Source organism: Scatophagus argus, chromosome 6 (genome assembly GCF_020382885.2).
Source record: "Scatophagus argus isolate fScaArg1 chromosome 6, fScaArg1.pri, whole genome shotgun sequence".
NCBI classification, from domain to species: domain Eukaryota; kingdom Metazoa; phylum Chordata; class Actinopteri; family Scatophagidae; genus Scatophagus; species Scatophagus argus.
This window is the reverse complement of record NC_058498.1, coordinates 22,999,360-23,023,415: the sequence shown is the minus strand read 5'-3', so window position 1 is coordinate 23,023,415 and position 24,056 is coordinate 22,999,360. Positions and strand designations below refer to the sequence as shown.

At 39.6% G+C, this 24,056-nt stretch overlaps 2 protein-coding genes across 3 annotated transcripts in view; one reads left to right on the top strand and one right to left on the bottom strand.

Annotated features, from left to right (window-relative positions):
• Positions 1 to 8,066, top strand: part of slc1a7b (solute carrier family 1 member 7b) — a 28,128-nt gene extending 20,062 nt beyond the window's left edge. Inside the window, exons 4-11 of the mRNA XM_046392193.1 lie at positions 351 to 393; positions 495 to 726; positions 833 to 932; positions 1,777 to 2,010; positions 2,889 to 3,083; positions 6,733 to 6,867; positions 6,999 to 7,098; positions 7,410 to 8,066. Of these exons, the coding sequence (XP_046248149.1) occupies positions 351 to 393; positions 495 to 726; positions 833 to 932; positions 1,777 to 2,010; positions 2,889 to 3,083; positions 6,733 to 6,867; positions 6,999 to 7,098; positions 7,410 to 7,667 (1,297 nt within the window). The 3' untranslated portion in view covers positions 7,668 to 8,066. The remainder of the gene's footprint in view (positions 1 to 350; positions 394 to 494; positions 727 to 832; positions 933 to 1,776; positions 2,011 to 2,888; positions 3,084 to 6,732; positions 6,868 to 6,998; positions 7,099 to 7,409) is intronic.
• A 1,403-nt stretch (positions 8,067 to 9,469) lies between these two features.
• Positions 9,470 to 20,506, bottom strand: podn (podocan). 2 transcript variants are annotated; one of them, XM_046392190.1, is made up of 12 exons: positions 20,289 to 20,506; positions 19,481 to 19,553; positions 16,928 to 17,209; positions 16,712 to 16,805; positions 15,697 to 15,761; positions 14,029 to 14,138; positions 13,786 to 13,942; positions 13,569 to 13,684; positions 13,138 to 13,351; positions 12,478 to 12,921; positions 12,146 to 12,294; positions 9,470 to 10,955 (listed from the first exon to the last, which is right to left on the bottom strand). In XM_046392190.1, exons 3-12 carry the CDS (start codon positions 17,189 to 17,191, stop codon positions 10,811 to 10,813), a joined length of 1,758 nt encoding a protein of 585 aa, XP_046248146.1. In that variant the 5' UTR covers positions 17,192 to 17,209; positions 19,481 to 19,553; positions 20,289 to 20,506; the 3' UTR covers positions 9,470 to 10,810. The 2 variants fall into 2 exon arrangements, with proteins under 2 accessions (XP_046248146.1, XP_046248148.1); XM_046392192.1 differs by lacking the exon at positions 19,481 to 19,553.
• Between the last annotated feature and the right edge of the window lie 3,550 nt (positions 20,507 to 24,056).

The following is a 24,056-nucleotide window of genomic DNA, read 5'->3' as shown; positions in this document are numbered from 1 at the left end:
GAAAGTAAATGTATTAAGAAAGAGGACAATGTATGGTAAAACCTGCCCGGTACCAGACCAGCAACAACACACTTTATTTATATTTTGTTTGCTTAGAGATGCGGGGAAATGTCACTAGATTGTGTTATATTACAGTTTGTTTTTGTTGTTTGTTTTCATTATGTTGTTTAAATGAATGTATAACATGATGTCTCCTGCTACCACTTTATTATGTTAGCTTGGAACCTAACTCAATACAAGAAAAGTCTCAAAACGTGTTTGTGAAAGCATTCATTAAACTGATGAAAAAGGTCTTTTTACCTGGAAAAGAATACAGTATCATTTAACTAGCATGTATTTTTGCCTTGCAGCAACATGTTCCCATCTAATCTGGTCCAGGCCACATTTCAGCAGGTAAGGCTTCTGACATCACACAGCACTTTGACACACACTTGGCTTTCTTAGAGCTAAAATGCGGGTGTATTTCTTCCTCTGTTTCTATTCCATGGCAACAGTATCGAACAAACAGCGAGTACATTGTGAAGCCTAAACCGACGGTGAGTCAGACCCAATCAGAGTCCACTACACGGCGAGCACTCATCTACGGCATCCAGGATGATAATGGAACTGACATCCAGAACTTTGCCCTTGATCTGACTCCACCTCCCGATGTTCTCATACGCACCCGAGAAGGAACAAGTGATGGAATGAATGTCCTTGGAATTGTTATATTTTCTGCCACCATGGGTAATGATCTATCTCTGAATCCTGATGTGTACCTTTTCACTTCAAGTTTACATTGCAAATTAAAATCCTTTCATCTGTTTAAAGATTATGCTACTTAATTTCACAGGGATTATGCTGGGAAGGATGGGGCCAAATGGCAGCGCCTTGGTGAACTTCTGCCAGAGCTTGAATGAGGCCGTCCTCAGAATTGTTGCCATAGTTATATGGTACTGATTTCTTTTAACTTTCTGTTTTACTTTAGGAAGCCACAGACAGGCTTCTCTTTTACAAATGACATTTGTTTGCTGCACTGAGGTGCCTTCATTTGGGATACGCCTTCAAAATCTGATATTGATGTATGCTTATTGTAATAAGATAATGTCAAATCTCATATAATTTGACTGCATGAATTTGAACGCATTTTCTAGGGATGAGCAAGGATACCATTATCTGTATCTTATCAAACAATTAAATTATCTGTGTTAGTATATGTACTTGGAATGGGCAGGGCTTGAGGTTGGTATTTTCAGCCTGAAATTGATATGGGTTATTGAGAAGACTCAACAGAAGAGCTGAGCGTCAGAGCAGCGTTTTTTGTTTGTTTGTTTGTCTGTTTGTTTTGTTTTGTTTTGTTTTTTCATCACAAGAGTAAGAGAACTATTTACAAAATGAGTTGTTTTTTTTTTCATGGACTTGAATCACTAAAATTCAGTCAGCTACTTCTTCATCATGAGTACAGATACTGACACATTTCACTTGGATGATACTCGCACTCATAAAAAGTTCACTATCTGTACCGGATACTCGTTTTATTAGCCAAGTACTTAGTCTCAGTCTACGATCACCACCTGATCGTATTCCAGGGCCTTGACGAGATTCTTCTGAGCTGTAAGGAGGTTTTCTTCTGGGGATACTACTTTTGATATTTATGGTTTGTTATTTTTCAGCCACGAGCATATGCATTTTATTATAACATCAATTGGAAATGTATAGGTCAGCAAATCTAACAGTTATATAACTTAAATAAGACACAGCCACTGATGCTGACTTTTCTATTTCTATTCCTGCCAGGTACTTCCCATTTGGCATTGTGTTCCTGGTGGCCGGTAAGATTCTAGAGATGAGTGATCCATCAGCAATGGGGAAAAAGCTGGGTTTCTATGCCGTCACCGTGGTATTTGGTCTGGTGTTACATGGCTTGTTCATCCTACCTGCAATGTACTTCTTCATCACCAAAAAGAGCCCCATTGTTTACATACGAGGAATCCTGCAAGCCTTGCTCATCGCCCTGGCAACCTCTTCCAGGTAAAGGAAAACAAATACAGGGTGAACAAACCCATGATTTAACTTGTACTTTAACTTGTACTCGTACTTGTACTTAAACTTGTACTTTAACATTGATACTGATGTGTGGTGAAAAGAAACAATCAGTAAATGATTTTTATTTTCTCATGTGTGAATCAAAATTATATATCCCTGAGTCTTAATACCATATGTGCATTCCTTTCCTATCCATTTACTGGAACATTACCATCAAAAGCCTCAAAGGGATGTTGGGAGATCAGAAAACATCTGGTGTGTGTGGGAGAGATGGGAATATAAAGGAGCATTCCATGTATTTAGACTGGCACTTATTCATTTGTGTTGTGTTTTTGATGCTTTGTGATGAGGTCAGCTCAGTTTAGATGACGATGTTAATGTTTTTACAGCATTAGCATTACAGTTTTAGCCTATTCACATTAATAGACATTATATTCAATGTAGTAGATTTTATACTGTTTTAATTTTCAACCCATGGGGAAACAAACAAAACCCAGTGGGCAGCCTGGAAGGTAAGAGAGCCACAAATTGAAAAATCTCCTCTCCTCTGCAATGCAAAGTTAGGTTATTTGATGTGATTTGGTTAAAACTCACTTCTTTGACATACTACTACTAAACTTTGACATAGCCAATTAAATTTCAAAATATTTGCATGTGAAATCAATCCTTATTCTTCTGACAAACTGAAGAAGGGAGTGTGTATTCAGCTTGCTGATGATCACAGTACACCACTGCACAACCGGAAGGCTGAATGTGTTGATAACCATTATTTAATCTGTTTCAGCTGTTATTTCACCACAACATGCCATTAATAAACACCACTTGTTTCTCTGATGGTCTTTGCTTTGTTCTCTTTCCCTCAGCTCTGCCACATTGCCTATAACCTTCAAGTGCCTCTTAGAGAACAACCACATTGACCGTCGCATCATTCGTTTTGTGCTCCCTGTGGGCGCCACCATCAATATGGATGGCACTGCTCTCTATGAAGCTGTTGCAGCAATATTCATCGCACAAGTCAATAATTATGAGCTGGACTTTGGCCAGATCATCACCATCAGGTCAGTGGACTGTACTATCTACCATCTGTGCTTCTGAGCTCATTAATGGGAGAAAGATATCATTGGGATTTTAAAGCAATGGTGAATGGCATGCCATATGTCTCTTTGAAATATCCACTTTCATTTTTTGTGTTTTCTTTGATTTTCTAAACAGATTAATCATAGTACAGTTATCAAAATATCTCACCACTTTAAAATGCTAGTTTTACACTTGATACATAAGCACTGCGAGAAGTAAAATTTCTATCTAAAAATCTAAAATTCCTTTATGTGGTAGACATTCTGTTGTATGAGCATCAATGTATACTTTTGAGTCATTCCTACCATCAAAAAAAAAAACAGTATCAAATCAAACAAGGCTTCTCCAGTCTCCAATTAGGTGAAGAAGAGTTGTCATTTTGAAGCAAGGTCCTGCCTTTTATCAAACAATCGAAGAAATCGCTTCCAAAAGGAGCCACTAAAACCAAGGGTCGAATCTTGTTGTGGAGAAAGCCTTTGACCAGGTGCAGCAGTGGACTGACTAGGAGATAGGGAGCCCAGCTGTTGTCAGTGAGCCTCTCAAAAGCAATGACAGGAGAAATAATATATTGATGATAGTCTTACAATAGGCAGCCAGAATGTATTCAGATGGGAATCACAATCCAGTAGAATTGAGAGCAGGATACTTCTGAAGCCAGGTTCACAAAAAAAAAAATTCTTGTGTTTCATTGCTTTGACTGCTGTTGTCATAAAACTGGGTTGTTGTAGCTGTACAATGACAAAAATATTTCTGAGAAGGGTGCTATATTACCAGAGAAAGCGGAGAAAAATTCCACCAGATGAACTGTACACACTGTACAATGGCATATACTCTCTTCTCTGTAATGGCAACTGGCATAGTTTCTTTTTAACCATGATGATAGTTAATATAGTTAAGGCTTAAAGCAGAGAGAGTTGGAAAAGATGGGATTTCCAAGATAATAACCTGTTTTACTTCAGTTAAATGAACCCTGACTTAAGGATTCAGCGTGCTTAAAATGAACTAGTTCATGCAAAGTGGACAAACACATAAATACAGACCTGTTCCAAATTGCTACATTTGAATAATGAAGCCTGCAGTCATAAGTCAGGTTTCCATCCAAATCTAAAAGAAGTGAATTTCCAGAAGATCAGCAATAGAAATACCCATTTCCTTCTGTGTCAGTCAAAACTCAAATGGTAGAAAACTGTTGTGCTTTAAACTTACTGTATGTTGTTTTTGCTGCCAGTGGTCTCAAAATAAGAACAAAAGCAAGGATATAAGAAATGTGGGATTATTGTTGTTGTCTTCATTGTTAAAAATCTATCTGACATGACTCACACAGGAAGACTTGAATAAAATCATTTCTCTCAAGTGTGTATACACACACACATATATATGAAGATGTCCACAATGTAAGAAATAGTAAAAGTCCATAAAATGAACCTTTAACTTATCTCAGATTATCTGAGTAGACAGCATCACTAGTGCACTCACGGAAAAATTGTTAATGTTTGAACAAAAAAAATAAAAAAAAACATGCTACTATGGTGAATCTCTGAGAATCAAACAGTGTCTGGCTGGTATGATTACACATTAGATGTACCTGTGGCGAACAGTGTAGTAAATTAGCTGAGTTAATCTGCAAATTTTAATATCACCGACAACAAAGACAACAACAGTTTCAACTCCCTCTGTATTTGCCACTGTATATATTTTTTTATATAAATCCCTACAGCAACTGTAGATTGAAACGATCCGCTTATCTCTCAGAAAAGAGCCATGTGGCCTCGATAAACCTCCATATCCCTGTCACGCCACTGCTTGACCTCTGACCCCAACCCCCTCTCACCATCTCTCACCACCTCTCACCATCATGCTGTGATGAGTGGTGGGATCATCCCATCCTCAACCTCTGGATCTGCACCAGACATCAGATATAAACCAACATGTAGTTCACTCACTGCATAAGCTCTACTGTTATACATTCATTTCATTTATTAGACGCCTCAGCACATATTCACACAATTGCATTAAAGACACAGGATGGACACAGGAAGATACAGGATGTCTGGGAGTATTTTGTGGTCCCTGGCATCAGAATGTTGGTTCCTTTGGGTCCTGTACATTGTGAGCGGGGCCTCCAGGGACGAGGGTGGATTTGGTTTATTCCGGTGCATCTCTCAGATTCTCAATCAGGTTGGGATATGGGGAGTCTGCTGGCTGTTGTTGTGGTCCTTGAGACATTCCTGAGCTGGAATGGGATGGGATGGGATACAATGTCCAGTTGGGGGCAGGTTGCTGCTAACAGGAAGAGCCATTGCCTTTGTGGGTGGTGTATTTGGTCTGCAATGTTTAGATGAGTGGTGTGAGTCAAAGAACAGCCACATGATTGCCAGAATTCAAGGTTTCCTGGCAGAACATGGCATTGTAACCAAATGAGAGTTATTCACTTCTCCTGTGGTTTTAATCTGTGGCTGATTCATGTAAGTGTTAGTGTTCGTTAAAACAATACCTGCTGTCTGCTGCTGCCCATTAAAATTATGTTTGCAACTGACCTCTAAAAGTTGACATACAACACAAAAAAAGGCCAATGTGTAGATTGTGTTGTAAGAACTCTCCTTAAAGCCGCAATTTTTATAAGTTTATTTGTGATTATATCTTGTAGACTATTATATTGACACATTTTTGATCATGCAAGACAGCTGCAACAAATAATCTTCTCTATGCCTTCTTTGTTTTTTCTTATTTTTTACACTGAACCTAACAATGCTGATATAATGCGAGGCAGAGAGTGATTTTAAATTGCATGTTTGCATTCCTCATGCAAAAGAGGCGTGACGTGGAACGCAACAGCTCCCAAACCTCGTCTTTCCATTTGGTAGATATTTTCAGTTGCTTTTCTTCTTTTTGGACGTAGCTGCTTACTGCTGCTAGCTGTTTTTTAAATCTCCCAGTGGTGAGTCACACACATAAAACACCAACAAAACATCATGTCTATCTCCGATCCTGCCACCTCTATGACTCACTTCTTCAATGTAAATATAGATTGGGCTCTGTCACTACCTCCACTGCCTGGTAAGAGGCAGAACAACAATGACAACAAGGTACAACAAAGGCGTGCCAGTCCTGCCTTCAAAGGCATGTGTTATCTCAGTGTAACCTTCTTTCCATTCAAAGGACCAAAGCATATGCATTGCTGTTGCCTCCACTATATTTCAGTCATAGCTTTCTTGACACTTTTGTTCTATATAATTCCAAGGTTGTGATCCCAAAGATGAAGCAAACCCTTCTACAGCATCCACTGAGGAATGCGTCATTACTTACCACGTCATTACTCCCACAAGCATATGGTGCTAGTATCAATGTTTCTGATACTCTGGAGGCATTCATAGTCAACATTTTCCTATTTCTATAGCCTATATAATGGTCTGAGAAAGTATTTACATAGCTCTCTGAGAGAGTAACATAGATGGATAATGGAGTGGAGATATGGCTTTTGTGAAAATAACAAGGACTTAATCTTATCTTCTTTAGTTGTGTATTGACCTTTCATGACATCCTTGAGGCAACATTCAGTTATACATTACATACAACTGTTCATGTTTTTGAACTGAAATGAGGCTTCTCTCTGTAATAATAAATCTTCAGTATCACGGCCACTGCAGCCAGTATAGGAGCAGCAGGGATACCCCAAGCCGGACTGGTCACCATGGTGATAGTGCTAACGTCAGTTGGGTTGCCAACTGATGACATCACTCTTATCATTGCAGTCGACTGGGCATTGTAAGTAGCACCTGCGTTCACTTCCATTACTGTCTAACAGATGGAAACTAATCAAACCAGAGCAAAAACATATGAGCGCTCTCTCTCTCACCTCACTGATATTCTGTCTCAAACGTCTTCCTCTTCTACAGAGACAGATTCCGCACCATGGTGAACGTAATGGGGGATGCTTTGGCCACAGGAATCATGGCACACATCTGCAGGAAGGACTTCATGAAAGAGGGAGATGGGGTGGGTTTTAATTGTCACTTCAGTCCTGAAAAAGTTGTTTCTCTGTAACTAGGAGACTTGCACACTTTTGTTAGATTTGTCATTAAAAGAGTATTTTAAAATGTAGGGAGGACAAGTTGTGAAAGATCAAGCTCGATCAACAATTAAACACACAAAACTCGGGACATTAAGGAAAGAGGATTGTTTTTGTCTCTGCAATCATGAATTTAACATCATTCAAAGATAACGTTGAAAGGTCCACCTCCTTTGCTTCCTGGCATGTATTTTTTCCCATTTCCTTCTTCCTTTTCTGTGATCCTGTTGACTCACAGGTACCTTTGATCTGTGAGACCAAACCAATGAACACCCCACCTCTGATGAACTGTCGCAACAACAATGGCAACTACCGCCCACCTTCTTCAGGAGTCAAACGCGAGCTCATCCCTTCTGACGTGGCCAGATTGATGCAGTTGGAGGAGGGCGTCCGGCCACCGTCAGAGAGGAAGAAACCTCCAATTCCTCCAAGGCACTTGAAGAAAAACAAAGAACACTGCACCATTGACATGAATGGCCTTGAGACCAATGTATAGCCTCCTTCTGGAGTTTGAAGGGATGTCTTTGTTGATGTGCTGATCAGAACCTGGACACCTGCAAGTGTGGGAGAACAGCACGGACTGGCTCACCTTCATCTCTCAGTTTATCATGGGGGAACGAACTCATGGAGCAAAACTCAATATGAAACCAAAAGGTCAACAGTATGATTTTATTCATAAAACTCATCCTTTATGTGGACCTGCAGCGTGAACTCACACCTGAACTCCCAGACTCTGATTACAGGTCTAAGTACCTGCATTGACACACTGATTTCTATTTGATATCTACATTTTTTATGATTTATTAATTAATTTATTAATGAATTTTTTGTCCGTGTGCAACATGTTAACAAATGTTTATTAAATTTTATACTACTGCAAACAACCAGTTTTTTTGTGTCATATAAGAGACAGGATTGCAAGTGTCTAGTTTGAGCTCAGTGATGAGGAGGCCAAGTGAAATGCCCTAATTTGTTAATCTTGCCTTAACAAAGCTGGAGGTGCTAGGCTGGCCGGGAAGAACTGAAGAAGAAGATCAGAAACTTTACCTTCCCTTGAGGTTATGTTATAACTAGAATACATGGGCAAAATAGCGAGTTGTCTAGCCTAGAATCTGAAAATCCTCAGGAACACTTGATTTAATTAAACCTTCCAGGCACTTGAACAGCTTAAAAACAACTACTGGTAATTCAGCATAAACCATGAGGTCTTTGTTTGTTGGTTGAGTGATTCTTTTTGCTATTATTTTCAATATATCAAACAAAATCTGAACATTCTTTAGCTACAACACATGAACTTACACTGGAGCTCTTTCAGCCATTCAGTTAAAGGCTAAGCTGGAATCTTTTCAGGTCAGTTTTCATACAATACTCATGTATGTGGAAAGATATCTTGGTCACTGTAATTATTCCTCCTGTCCATACTGGCCATGAAGTGAGTGTGCTCCAAGTCTGTTGTATAAAATAGGGAAGGAAGTCTACTCAGTCATACATAATAGAACAGTTCACTCTATAGAGAGCAGAAAATTGAAATTTTGAACACCTTTGAATTGTCATCCTCACTGTGCATCATCACTGACATTATAACTGGTCACAAGGTATGTTTTACCAAGGACGCATCCTTGACTTTGATAAGCACCAAGCAAATGTTCAACCTCCCAGGAATGTCCCAAAAATGTTTGCATAGCTTCTGTATTGTATGGCCCATAGAACATGTGCACCAGTGACCTGCATGTGTGTTTGTGCAACACAATGGTTCTTTGTTATTTCCCTGCAGCCTCTACTTTTTCCTCACCTCCCTGAGCTTTATGAATTTGCTAGAAAATGTATTTATTACACTTTCTTTCCAATTACTTTGTAAGCAACTGCACAGCATTTACAATTCACCATGTGTTAAACACCATTTCATTTTTTTCACACTACTGCTGTGTAGTCAGTATGCTCAGGAGGAATTATTAGCATAAGCATTATATACTAAAGATAGACTTTAATCCTTTTACCCTGAATGTTCAATATGCAATGTCTTCATAGAGAAAATTGATGTATTGCTTCTCAATGGAAAAACAGTGCAACAGGCTGCCAACATTTTTCTCATAAGATGATTGTATTCTGTATTTTGAGATTTCTTTTTCTTTCTTCTTCTTCTTCTTCTTCTTCTTACAGTGTCTGGCTCATAGTTATGATAGCAGACATCTGCACAAGCTGCTTATCGGAGTAATGAGCGGTGCCACTGCCCTGTGTGGGAGAACCTGAAATACTGATCAGATGTTCTGGTGAATGTTAGGAAACGCACAGTCTTCAGCCTTTTCAGATAATTTATTGCTGTGTTCAATGACTGTATATGTAACAATACTATACTGCTGTATGTGAAAGTGACACTGCATTCATAGCAATATAGTGAGTGTAATAGGATGAGTATTTTTAATGTCATATAAAAATATTTGCTATCTTTTTTTAAAAACAGGAATGGACTGAAGTAGCAGCAGCAGTGTGCATTGAAGCTTCTGTTGAAATTGCTTTTATGTTTGCAATATTTCGAGCACAAATGATATCCACAATCATCCTCTCTGTATGTATAGTACTGCTTTCCAAGATTACTGCTGTCATTCCAGTACCTCATTGACTGTCTATCTGCCAATTTTCATTACCCTTTGAATGATGCGAGAGCATTGCTGTAACAGTACTCTCAATTCAGTTTATCATTTGAAAGTGATTGGTCTAAATAATCTATCAGCTAAAACTACTAACCACATACTCACACAACACAAGTCCAAGAGTATGATGAGAATGATATATTGACCAGGCTCTGAGGGGACACTGTGTGTCTTTTGGAGCACATCCAACAAAATTGTGGGCTAAAACATGACCATTTATTGTGTTCTGTAGTAAGTGAACACAACGTAACTAAATGCAAATATGATGAATGACTAATGGTAAAAATGTAGGTAGTATGTAATTTGCTGATTTAATGAACACTTCAAGGACTGTAAAATTTTAAGCATCTCAAATGTGAGGTTTTGCTCTTCATCATTTATTTCTCATTGTAAATTGTTGATTCCATGAAATAAGCAATTTGAAAAATCAGGCTTGTGTTAAACTTTTGTCATTGTAGATTGACCACTTGAAAAAATAAGCTGTTCGTTAATTTATTATGCAACTGAATTGAGATTACTTCGTGCAGTGTTTCATTCAATAATTTGAGATTACTGGGGCTTTGATGGTTTCAGTGGGAGTCAGACTGCTTATCTTGCCACCATTGGTGTTATAACATAACTGCTTCACAGTGTTTGAGACAGGAAGACAGACATAAAGCAGAGAAAGCTACAAACGTCTGCCCTTTTTCATTCTGCTTAAATTTTTTTCATATTGGCTGATGATGTCTTTGAATGCAAGCACAAAAAAACAATTAGATGATAGATGTTGCATGTCAACAGTCAAAAACAAATATTAGCTCAGATATAAAGATATGTAATACTAACCAGCCCAAAAAATGGAAACTTCAAAGTAACATCCGGTATCCTGCACCAGAAATATGTAACTCAGCACAATACAATAATGGACCTGGGAAATGACATTCACAGGCTCATTAATATTTCTGTCCTTGACACAGTGCAGTCCACTGTCAGTTTCACTGAGGGTGTCTTATGTTTCTTGCTCCTCTTCAATCATTCCCATCTCTTGGTTAAAGGGGAGGTTGGTGTTTCCTGCGCTGATGTCCAGCACTTGCAAGTTGGTCAGGTGTGCGAAGGAGCTCTCGTCCACAGAGTCCACAGACAGACGGTTAAATCTTCAGAGGAAAACAAAAGAGAGGATTTTTTATGAGGTTGTGAGATGTTTTTCTTCCCTGTTGACCACAACAGACTTTTTGGGCCATTTAGGGGCTAAAAGCAAAAATCTTAACATTCAGAGGAAATGAATAGCAGACAGTAGGTGACATGTACAAATCACATCTGTTAGGAGGATTAGGCTTCTGACACTTTCTAAGGGATCAGAACTGGGATCTAGTTCTATGATACTCTGAACTGCACCCACTATTGGGGTGATCAAATGCAGTCACAGGTGTTTCAGTCACTTTATATATAAGTACTTCTGAAACACTTAAAATATGTTGCATCTACTCTAACCCATCAGTGAAGACTAATATGTTGGCCATGAATTTTAACAACGAGCCAACATACATTGCAAATGCATTTATTAACATAAATAAATCCTCCTTCAACTCCCCTACTGATGCAAGCATTTCGGCAGCTCTAAATTGGCTAAAACCAAAGGCTCCCATCTGTAGAGGGATTTTGGTGAAAAAGAAGTGGTAACAGCTGATATGAACACATAGAGCACAGCAGCCTAGAAGGGGTCAAGGTCCATCAACAACAGCCATAAAACAACCGAGTTGAGGTCAGACTGACATCCAAACAGGACAAAGGCCTTGAAAGCACTTGTCCTATGGCTGCTTTCAGCTGCAGTGCTTGTTAGTATAAGCCTGTACTGAGTGGAGTAGTGGAAAATTTACTGAATACACACAAGATGGAGAGATTAGATATCGCAATGCAGTACTCTGCAAAATGAAGCTCATTCAGACTGTCTGAAAACAAGCTAAATTTAGTTGATTAGTAACAGACCAGGACTAAAAGGGCATATGTATAAAAGTTCATAACAAGCTTCTTCTTTAAGACTGAGACTATATTTTGAAAGACTGAAAGTAAGTTTTGACAGTTAACACCATGTTGTGAAAATTTATAAGTAGGGTTTGAAAGTTTAAAACTAACATTTTGACATGAGTACAGATTTATGCTAATTCTTATTGTTATAAAATTGTGAATTAATTGCCGGAAATTTTGAAACGCCTGCTTATTCACTTTTTTTGCAAGAGTTAAATAGGAAGATTGTTACTAGTCTTGTATGTTTATGGTAATTACAAAGTTACCGCTAGATGTGGATTATTTTAGGAAGTTAAGAAATGGATAGTATGTCGCTTACCGAAGGAAGATGCCTTTGATGTTTGGGGTGCCTTCAAATGCTGAGGCAGGAATGCTGGAGATGCGGTTACTTTGCAAGTAAATGTATTCCAGAGACTCGGGCAGATCAGAGGGGATGTGTGACAGCTGGTTTCCTGACAGGTCTAGCGTCTAAAGCAACAAGATACATGCAAAATAGTGAGCATAATAAAAACCTTTTATTATGCAAGGAAAATGCAAGGAAGAACCTCATACCAAAACCTAATAAGCATCTCAAAAAACATCCTACAGTGGACAAGAGCTAAAAAAATGTCTTTCACTAATATCTGTTCTTTCCTCCTCCACCATACTCACTGTAAGTGCACTGAGCTCCATCCAGGCTCCTTGGTAGACCGAATTCAGTTTTAGTTGGTTGTCACTCAAGACAAGCTTTCGTAGCTTCTCCATGCCTGTCAGTGCCCCATCCAGTATGGAGTTCAGTTGGTTATTCTTGATTTCGAGGACCTGCAGGCTGCGTGGAAGACCCAGGGGCATCGAGTGAAGGCTGTTCCCTGACAGATCCAGGGTTTCCAGCACACGCAGCTTCCTGAAGGCTTCACGGTGCAGCCTGGGGCTTGTCAGCTTGTTGTAGCTGAGGTTGAGCTCTGTCAGGGTATACAGCAGGGCCAGGTCATTGCGTCCAATTTCAGAAATTAAGTTGTGGAGTAACATTAAGGTCTTGGCCCGCCGTGGTAGGCCTCTAGGGACTCGCTCCAGCAAGTTGTTGTACATGTGAAGAGTGTGCAGCTTCTTCAAGCCCTAGTGAAAATGAAAATGTAGGATTCAAAGGATGGGCCACTGTTACACAGAAAGTCAAAATGTCTAAATCTGTCAGATGGTCCAACAAAGCAGTGGAGAATATTATCTCTTGCAGTCTGGTTTTAGAGATGAAAATACAAAATGAAAGGTGTTTTTACACAACTCAGTTACACTGAAAAAGATACAAAAGAATATGGAATGAAAAAAGAAATGCACTTGGAAGGCAGTCGGGTGGATGGAACGTGATCGAAGCTTGTTATTATGGAGGAGCAGGTATTCAAGGTTTCTGACAGATATAAGGGCGTCTCCAGGGATACTGCGGATGGAGTTCTTCTCTAGATGTAGCAGCACTAAACTGCGAGGCAAACCCTTGGGGACGACAGTCAGGTTGTTATTTGACAAGTCCAGAAACTCCAGGCTACTCAGTTGGCTGCCAGGAGAGAAAAAGAGGAAGTCATCAACTCAGTCCTTACTTTCTCTCTGATGCTGCAACATGAGAATTCACATATTGTTTGTCAAGAGGATCTTCTTATCTAGTCCACATATGAAAGAGATAAATACAGTTATGATCAAAGTTTATTTTAGCTTTTGCAGCAGCATAAATACAGTATAATATGTTACTTCTTAGGGTTTGTGTGTGAGGAAACCTGAAAGTCTCATTGTCCATTCCTTCATTGCTGAGGTGGTTGTTCTGGAGATACAGCTCTCTGAGGTTTGGCAGTTTGTCAAAGGCCCCTGCTGGAATTTTCTCCAGTTTGTTACTCTGTAACAACAGGGGCAGTCCTTTTGTTATTATCATTCCTATATCCATCAATGAAAGGAGATAAGATGGAAAATCTAAACCGGTCTTAACAGCTGTTGGACCTTAAGATGTAGGCGGTAAAGGGTGGAGGGCAGATTCCTTGGGACAACACGCAGTAAGTTGCTGGACATGGTGATGATTTCCAGGTTGTCAGAACCATTAAACATATGATCAGGCAGCCCCGCATCAGTCAGCTTGTTGTTATGGAGATACACAGACCTGGGAGCCGTGATTATGGGACACTGTGTAAATTAACATAGTTTCAGGAGGGCTGGGTAAACTTGCACAAACACACACATTCTTACCTCAGTTTTGGTTTATGGCCAAATGTATATGGGTAGATCCTTGTAAGCTGATTAGCAGCAAAATCAGCACTAACCAAAGAGGGAGGTAAGACTTTCGGTGCTGAGGTGAGCTGTAAGCACAAGAAGCATGACAGGCTATTGTTACAAAAATCCGATGGCATTGATGTTAGGAGGATCTGATTTTCTGGGGACTGTCACCACAAAAATAATAACACTGAAACAAGTTATGATGAGCAAACAATGAATGATCTTTCTCAGAGGCAAAGGTCAAAGTATAGTAATGGTGTTATAGCATCGCAGACACTCTTTAGGAAGAGTATGGGGTGGATAGTGAGTATACAAAGTCTATGTGACTCCACACTTTTCCAACTACTACGAGCCAGCATTTGTTTCTTTTAACTTTTACTACCAGAGATGCCAGTGTTCATTGGTCAGCTGGTCAGTCACTCCACCACATTGGTCTTAAGTCACTTCTAACTATTGTCAGATGAATTGCTGTGAAATTTTGTAGGCATAACTTGTCATTTCTTTGGTAAACTCATGGTCATTGAGGATGTCCCCTAACAGCTTTGGAGATCCCCTGACTTTCTGTCCAGAATTAGTAGCAAGTCAACATATATGGAGTCAATTATCCAGTGAAATTCACAGGATAAATGACTTCACACTGGCAAGATGGATAAGCACAAGCTTTCGCTAACATTCATGATTCCCTCAGGATGTACAGTATGCTAATGATGCTGGTGATCCCCTGACTGAAATGTATGGACCACAATTGGAATTTCCGATAGTTAATAGGCCAGACATTCATGTTCTTGACAGGATCAAATAGAAAAAAAAATATTAGTTGCCCTGATTTATCTCCAGAACAACAACATCTAGTGACATCTGATGATGTTTGCTTTGATACAGCGAGTCTGTCATCTCTAAGTCAGTTGGCTACAAACCAGAAATGTTGCTGTACACCTGCTAGCAAAAGTAGGACCACTTCTACAAGAATGAATGCCACATTGTATAAAGTGGACATTTTGACATGTCACAGCAGCTAAAACACAGGTGAATTTAAAAACAGTAAAAATAACTTACTCCAATTAAGTGTCCCAATAACAGTGAAAGTAAACCAGCATGCACAATAGTAGGACCTACTCCAAGTGGAATGCAGCAATTTTTAATACACCTGCTATGAGATGTCAAAATGTCTGATGTGCAACTAGTGCATAGCAGAGAATATAGAAATCTGAGAAGCACTGGTGAGATTAGATGTTCATTTAGAGCTCTCTCCTTTATAACATGGTTTATGGATTAAAGCAGCATGGGTGTCTTTGAGGCTTAGTGAGCACTTAAAAATCCCCTATTCTTCCTGTATCCCATTTGCCTATTCATCCCTGTGAAGGCACAAACAAATCTGTCCATCCTTTCTCTCTTGCTCCGTGTCCAAAAGGGTCAGTAACATTTTAGCTCTGACCAGCTGGCACAGCCATACTGGAGGTGATTACAAGCATAAGCTTGCAGAGAGCGTATGAGACTGCCACCCCTCTCCGCCAGCTGGCACTGTCAGTGTTTCAGAACAGAGTAGATAAAAACCATTGTAAGATACATTTGTTATTTCATCATGGAAGCATATCAACAGGTCAACACTGAGAACAAACAAAAGTCTGGTGTATGACTCACCTTGTTGTTTGCCAAGTATAAATAAGCCAGCTGTTCGAGCATCTCAAAACCTTCATCATCAAGGCCTACAAAGAGAAAAGCCATCACAAGTACACAGTGTATGTTTACTTTTCACCAAACACATGGAACACATGAAAATAATCTCAAATTACATGAAAGCATTTCAAGAAAAACTGGACTGATTTCAGACCCCAGAGAAGCAGACTTCATAGGAGATGTTTTTTAAAGCTCTATCTAGTCAGAGATGTGGATGGCAAATTACTGGAGTGATATGATTCTGTAACATCTGTCTGACTTCATACAGACTAATGGACCATACAAGGCTGAAAAGCCCACAGTACATCTTGTGCAGAGGTAAACATGACAAATCACTTTACAAATTAAACAAAGATAGACAAAGACAGACTGAACCCAAGGCATCCTGGACTGCTAGTTGACAACTAACAACAACAATTACTATTTTTAACAAAGAAAAATACAGACAGCTGCATGAGGCACTTCATTTGTCCAAATGCAGAGCTCCCCTGGGCAAGCATTAATGTCAGGTTATAAAGTAACAAGCTGTATTTTCTCTATAAACTAGGGCTGCTGCACTGAAGGTAGACATGCCACTCTGAAAGATCACTGCCAACCCAGGCAAAGATTTCATTGCACATTACTGACTATGACGTAAAAGTAATTCGACACTAAATCCTAGCCCTGGTTCAGACCATGAGACTCATTCATATCTGGCAATAACAGAAAGCATGTTCCAAACACACAGTGCACTGACCAAAGCACCGTGGAAAAACCTATATAGCAGCCTCAGAAGTCCACCCATATGGTATGCTTGAACAAGATTGGAAAAAGAGGCTGAGGAAAAGCTTTTAGATGATCTCAGTATTGATTCACACAGCTGGGCAGGACAAGCAGGAACTCAACAGCACTGTTTGTCCCACAAAACAACCTTGTAGACATGTCTGCAATCTGCTCCCTGGGTCCCTGCTAAGTGTTTAGATTGTTTTACAGTATTTACCATCTGAGGTAAGCCAGTTGTTCTGAAGGTTGAGAGTCTCAAGCTGATGCAGATGGGAAATGTGCTCCACTGTTATCTCCTCGATTTTGTTGTTCTGGTATTAAGAATTACATACAAGGACACACTTGAGATCACCACAATTTCTGAACAGAATTGCAAAATGTTGGATGTGCATGACTGTTAAGGTCTATGCGTGCGTGCAGTTGTGTGAAAGACCTGTAGAGAGAGCTGGCGGGTTTTGTCAGACAGCTCGGCGGGGAACTCTATAAGGTCAACTCCAGCACAGTCCACTGCCCCCTCTGCAGTACAGCTGCACTCTGGTGGACATTCGATCGGCTCAGATTTCGTCCCTATTGTTGCGGTGTTTGTCTCTTCCTCCTCCTCTTCCTCTGGTTCGAGAGGGGCCTGGCAACGCACCAACACCCAGGCCAAGAGCAGCACACTCAAGGCCTGCAGGATGGAATGCTTGGGAAAATCCATGTCCACTGTTGAGCTCTCCTGTTGCACAAGCACATGTATTGTAAAGATAAAAACATCAGGTCATGGAGTATTTTGTTCCTGCAAACAGGACATTGGAAGAACTACAACTTGCTACCTTTGGCCAATGAAGCTGTAGTGGGTGGTTTTTATACTTTGACATTATAAATGTAATTATTACATTGTATTAATAAGATGCACCACCAATGGGTTTTTCAAATAAAGTTTGTGGTGGGAGTGGGATCATGTCAGTCATCATTTTGCAGTGCTCCATGTTTTGAGCAGGAGTGCCTACTGCCTGTCAATCATCCGTGCGCAACTCATTTTGGGCAATACTATCAAGGATCATCATGCATCAGATCATTAGTTCATTATGAACATCATTAAGTTCAAATTTTTAACCATGATTTATATTTATTTCTAAATATACCAACAAAAATAATATTTTTAAAAGAGTAGTATGATCTAAAGGCAACTTAAGATCATATTTTTACGTATGGGTTTGAGTGATGTGTCACATCTCCTTCATTTTCATTTTAATGCCAAATTTAATTTGATTTGATTTGTAATGATTTGCAGTCTCTTTGATGTAGCAGTCACACAGCTGCATTTTATTCCATTGCGGTTTGGTTTTAGCTAAACAACAGCTAGTTAGCTAAACTTGGTATTTCTGTCAAGGCCCAAGGGATTCAGAGATTCATCAAGGGTCAGACCCTGTTCAGCAAGTCAGTTATCTGTATGTAGCTGAAGCTCTGCAACTGGTGTGGTGGAAAACAAACCGGATTTTGCTGTACTACCATGAAGTCCATCAAGTCCAAGTTTTTCCCAGCCCTCTGTTGACATTTTAAAACCCATAGCTCACAGCTGAGATTCTAAACACCAGCAGTTAGCTAGAGACAAAAGACACTTTGAGCAGCAGAAAGGCATTTTCTCAAGCAGAGCTGCTTTCTCTATAATGTACAGCCACTGTGTTCACCACCTGTTGGCTTTAAGCAGAGCTTGTCATGATGAGAAGCAACTGTTCCGGGGGCAGCCTGACTGATACTAAGTGACAGGCTGGAGGGTGAGAAAACAAATCCTGCCTCAAGACAAAAAGCTGCATGTGGTTATTTTAAAGAGGCACTGCTCCAATTTTCTATGTCAAAATAAATTTGTGAGTCACAGGGAGGACTATCTAGTTTGTGAAAACAGCTGTATAAGGTCTTGTGTGGCCTTGGAGGGTACAGAGCGCACCAAGGGTGAAACGGTAGGAAAACAAAAACTTCTGGCATAGATAACTGCAAGCATGGGTTGTTATTTATGGAGCATTTCAAAGTGAGGTTTCTGGAATACATTTATGATAATCAGAATTACATCCTTATTTACATACATATATACATCCTTTTACAGAAATGGATTTTGACATGTCACAGTAGGGAAAGCACATGTAAAAAATAATAAAAAATAAAATGACAATAACAAAATTCCTTTGAGCTGCTTCAGTTCCAGAGGCGTGTTATTGTTCACGCTGGTTCACTGTTACACTGTTCTTTCATATGGTGGGTTTATATAACAAATTGTATTACCTTTACACTATCTAAACCTAACCTCTTGAGCCAAACTAGGAATATGCCTCAAGGGATGGTCCAGAATGAAGCATCTTAACAACTATTAGATGGATGGCTTTGAGAGGATAAATATAGCTGACATTGTTGATTTCCTGACTTCTACTTTTCATTTCGCACCACTTTGAGGCTGACGTTTGTGGTTTTACATGAAGTGTCTCATTAACTATTGAATCGACTGCCAGGAAATCTGGTGCAAACATTCATATTCCCCTCACGACGAATTGTACTTTGCTGATCCCCTGACCTTTCTGGTTCATGCCCAGATGTCTGCAAAACTATAATAACAGTAAGCCTGTGTTACAAACTGAAGGGGTGGAGTTTGAAAGATGTGGTCATTTAGCAGCCAGGGAAGTTGTAATGATGGATATTTTTGAGTGACATTATCAGAAATGTAGGATGCAGGGTTCTGGTGGCTTGACCAATTTGGGATAATTTAGACTAAAATTTTGGATATTTCGCCCATGATTAAACAGTTTTTAACGTTTTTTTTTAAATTATTATTTCTTACCTGTCTCTCTCAAGTACCTCCACCTTATGTAATTGCAATATTAAGTCACTGGAGAAACCCTTTAAAGCAAGCAAAATACACACATGCGTACTACAGTTTCATGGATCTCTGGCCCTTTCTGTATCATTATGTCTTGGAAAGTACTGAATTGATGTTGAATTTGCATTGTTCACGCACCAGGCAGACAACAAAAGACAGCAGGCTCTCTGCCTTTTCTCTCTGCTGAGTCTGAAGCTTCAGTCCTCACCAACTGCAAGGGATCATTAGAAAAAAGAGCATCAGCCTTTACAGTTCGCTCTCTCCCTTTGCTGTCCAATATATATATGAACGATTATCTTGCCTTAATTACAATTGTCTGGCAAACACACGGACAGCAGTCTTTTGAGAGGAAAGTGGTTTTGTGAAGCCAGGAAAACGCTCTATAATCATCTCCACTAATGTTGGTGGAGAAATACTAAATGGACTTTCTAGGTAGGTTTCAAGGCAAACGTCTGAAAGCCATTTATCAGAAGTGGTTTGTCTACCAGAGAAACTGGAAAACACGTACGCACAGCAGCATGCATACACAAAGCGAGCAAGTGAAAAATAAAAGGCTGTGCACTTTCCCGCACTTACTGTATGATGTGGTTAGAATAAAAACATACAACCCATGGGTCAGAGAAGAGTTTAAAGTCAACAGTACTCTCATGTTACCCTATAATTTAAAGACCTGAAGTGAGGACAGATTATTAACAGACTATCAACAGAGGTGCTGAGCTTTTTAAATGTCATCATTTTGTTTCTCGGCCAAGCAGAGGTCATGAAGTGGCTTTACTGCACTGCTAAGTAGTCTGGATTGTCTGAAATACCCATGCCAGAATTGTCATGCATGGATGAATGATGCTGACACTTAAGGCTCTGTCTAAGCTTCATATAGCGTCACAGCCACCCATAAAACATGCAGCAGTAAAGTCTACAAAAGCATTGTTCCCGTTTATAACTTTACCTTTTCGACAGACGTTTGCTGAAACGCACTGAAGTCTGACGTCCCGTCCCAACACGCGCTGTCCCATAGCAGGCGAGAAGTCACTTACCCACACCAGATACCCTCCAGATGTGGGAGAGAGTGGGAGTGGGAGAGAGAAAGTCAAGAGAAAGGAAGGGGAACAGGCGAGAGTGAAAAGGAAGGGAGTGAGTAAGAGAGACAGCTCCGACCTGAATGGAAGCCAAAGACACAAATTCTTTCCTTTTATTCTCATATTGTTTTCCCAAGATTTGACTTTTTTTTCCCCTCAGTATAGCAAATCTGTTGAGTTTTAAAGCAATGAAATGGTTCACATGATTCAAGTGAGATTCTTACAATGGACTCAGAATATGAGGCCTGATCATTTTAAATTGATAAGCTGGGTATAAATCTGAGTTAAAACTGAATCTCAAAACCACTGATGTGGAGGAGATTGTTGGTAAAATATGCTATCAAGCTGAAAAAAGCAACATGTTCTGAGATAACTTTCATCTGGGGAAAAGACATATGAGCTGTTCGTTAAAAAAAAATATCAAAGTGAAAGAGTAGCCTGCCAAAAAGGGCCAACAGGATAATGATCTAATGTCCCATGTGTTTCTGGATTAGGCCGCTTTTAAACAGGCCCACCTCCTGCTAGACAGTGTGTGAACATCTGCTACCATTAAGATGCATTAGCACAGTTCACTGTGACTGACACTGAACTTCACATTTGAATGCAAGAGCTCTGAGATGATGCATTATCAAAAAAAAAAAAAGTTTAGATGCTGTAGTAAAACACCCTAAAAACAAAAGCATCCACACTGCCTTACAAAGCCAAAATATTTTAACTATTTGGTCAAATGACTTAATCAGACTTAATCTGACTTTTTGACATTTGTACTATCAATATTTTGGGAAATACACTTTATTAGTGGTTTTGAATTAAACAAGTGGATCAGTTCCACTTTTTTGATACATTGAAAATGAAGATAGTGAGGAGACAGTTAGCTTAGCTTAGCATTATGAGACATGCAGAAACAGCCTAGCCTGGTTCTGTCCAATGTTAACAAATTTGGCATACCAGCACCTCTAAAGGTCACTAATTAATCAACTAACATGCCATAGGCCTATCGTGTTTGTTCAAACTGTAACTAACAAACTGTGTTTGTGTTTTTTGTTTGTTTTGTTTTTACTGGGGGTTATATGCTAATAATTTTTGGCTGGGTGCTGTGACATCCTGAATTTTACACTGACTGCCTAGCAACCTCACTTCCTTCTTTTCCTTTCAGCTGTTCCCCTCAGAGGTCGCCACAGCAAATCATCTGCTACCATCTCGCCTTATCCTCTGTATCCTCTTCCCTCACACCAACTACCTTCATGTTCTCCTTCATTACATCCATAAACCCCTTCTTTGGTCATCCTCTAGACCTCCTGCCGGGCAGATCTAACCTCAGCACCCTTCGACCAGTATATTCACTATCCCTCCTCTGAACATGTCCAAACCGGAAAAGAAAAGCAGCATAAATGCACCCTGGTGTATTTTCTATAAAGTTAAACAATTTAGATTTCATGTAGTATAACAGTAATACAGGTCCCATATTTCCCCACATTTCCTCTCATTCTTTTCCAATATTGTACTAGAAAGTAGCTGACATTTTTACTGTGAATAGCTCAGATGTTTCCGGAAAGAGAAATGCTGAAAGTGTGTATTTGCTACAGTTAAAAAAAAAGGACAAAGTTTTAATACAATAGAAATCCCTGGTTGCTCTCTACATTATAGAGTGAAGTGAAAGTGGCCTCAAAATGCAAGGGATCACTTAAGGGACATATACACAATCTTTCTTCACCAGTGAATCCTATAGCTTATTTTTTTTCTTAAATCAAGTGCATCTGGACTTACTCAAAACTGAACAATCACAGTGAATCTTGAAGTGGCCTGTAGTAAATCTCCCTCTTGAAACTGTTTATACTGGAACTGCACTGCACTCCACTGGGTGTAGATTAGAATGAAGACAGTGATGAATGCTGGGACTGGGATGGAAGATACTGGGTGGTTACTGTGGTTAGTGAGTCTGATGGGGCTTTGAGAGTCTCACTGACTGATCACATACCTGCTGAGCTGTCATTTTCAGGCTGAGAGAGACACACAGAGACTTTGATTTGTAGCCTTGAACATCCTCCTGAGAGTAGGAGAGAGCACACTTTAATCCATGCTCTCATTATTACTCAACATGTTTTTTGGCAGGCTGTTTCTCCCTCAGAGGGGCTCTGGTCACTGTTACATGTTTCCACTGTTTCACTGGAACATGTTCAGAGAGCTTTCTCAAAAGAATGGCCCTTCCAACAGATTGGTTTTACAACAGTTTTGAACATGTTACACATTCTTATGTTTCATGTCATTCTCCAGGACGCTGCGCACAACAACAGGGATTGTGTGAGCTATTATATACACCAGTAGGGAATCTTATGACCCCTGATCTCTATGTTTTAGGAGAAAATGTGGACATATCTATATCTTGTCCCTTGCTGTGTTAAAGCATGGACACATATAGTCAAACAGATCCAGCATAAAAATTCTTTGTTTCTATCAGTTACAGCTGGGATATTGCCTATTTTCTTTCCACACAGCTGTCCAAATTTTTATGAACTAATACTTTTCATATTATACTCTATTTTCCCCTGAGCACTGCTCTTTTAAGAGCAGCTCTTTCATATTATGTAAAAGCAGAGCAAAGTTTCCCTCCAGAGTGTGTTTGTAATGTAATGTAATGTGAAGTGTCTAATAAAGCTTCTCAGCTGCTGCTCTCCTGGACATTACTGCTCCACCAACCCTGCTAAGTGTGATATTTATTACATATGTTTATTTGGTTGTTATGGCTGCTACAGACTACCCAGTTCATCTTGTGCTTGTTCCAAACACAGCGCTGGGTTTTTGGAATCATACAACACACAACCTGCATCAGATAATCAGTTTCTAGGAGAGTAATGACCTGTACACAAGCAGAATCACTGCTGTGTTACATAACTCATGGAAAGTAGCAAACACTTTATGCAGGTCGAGGTCATGTTGACAACAGAGCAAGCAGGGACATTATGGAAGATAGTTTAAAGCCTTAATGCAAACATATCACAACACCGAGTGTGTATTCATGACTTTTCCACAAAGGAGAGAGGCAAATATTGTTTTGTACAAGGTTACTGCTTTGAATTTGTGCTGTGCTCATGCTAACATCAGAATGCCCTTACAGTTGGCAGTACAAGCTAGTTTCATTTGTAAAGCTTAGAAAATTATGCAAACTACACTGACTACAGTATGTAGAATACTATTTATATTTTCGTGCCAGCAGTTAGGCGCAGCAATTTAAGTGCATCTTCATAAAGCAGTGATCACAAAAACACAAATGAAAACATTTTCTCTGTCTGAAGTTACGCTTGGTGTGAGGCAGGTTAAATCTTGGGCTAACATTTTAGGCTATCCACAAAGAATTACCATTGTGTGTCTCTGCCAACCAGTCAAGCTGCATTGAGTTTGAAGTACCGCAATAAAAGGTAATTAAGTGTTGTTTTTGCGAAATGTCAATGTATTCTTATTTTGTTGCTAAAAATGTTTTGTGGGCTCACGGTGAACTGATCCACAGCCATAAAACACATTTTTGTTAATTAAGTGAACTTCATGTGTAAAGCTGGTTCAATGCCCCTTTAAGTAGTCATTTTGTGGAGCAGAAGTGGATGATGATTGAGAAAACATCTATAATTCAGCAATTTCTCTAA

Bases quoted from the DNA above. Each gene is read 5' to 3' on its own strand.
- podn (XM_046392190.1), bottom strand. From the start codon at position 17,191: ATGGATTTTCCCAAGCATTCCATCCTGCAGGCCTTGAGTGTGCTGCTC. The intron at 16,806-16,927 runs GTCTTTCACACA...TCTTAATACCAG, and splicing joins CCCGCCAGCTCTCTCTACAG to AACAACAAAATCGAGGAGAT. The intron at 12,295-12,477 runs GTGAGTATGGTG...TTGTTGCTTTAG, and splicing joins TGGAGCTCAGTGCACTTACA to ACGCTAGACCTGTCAGGAAA.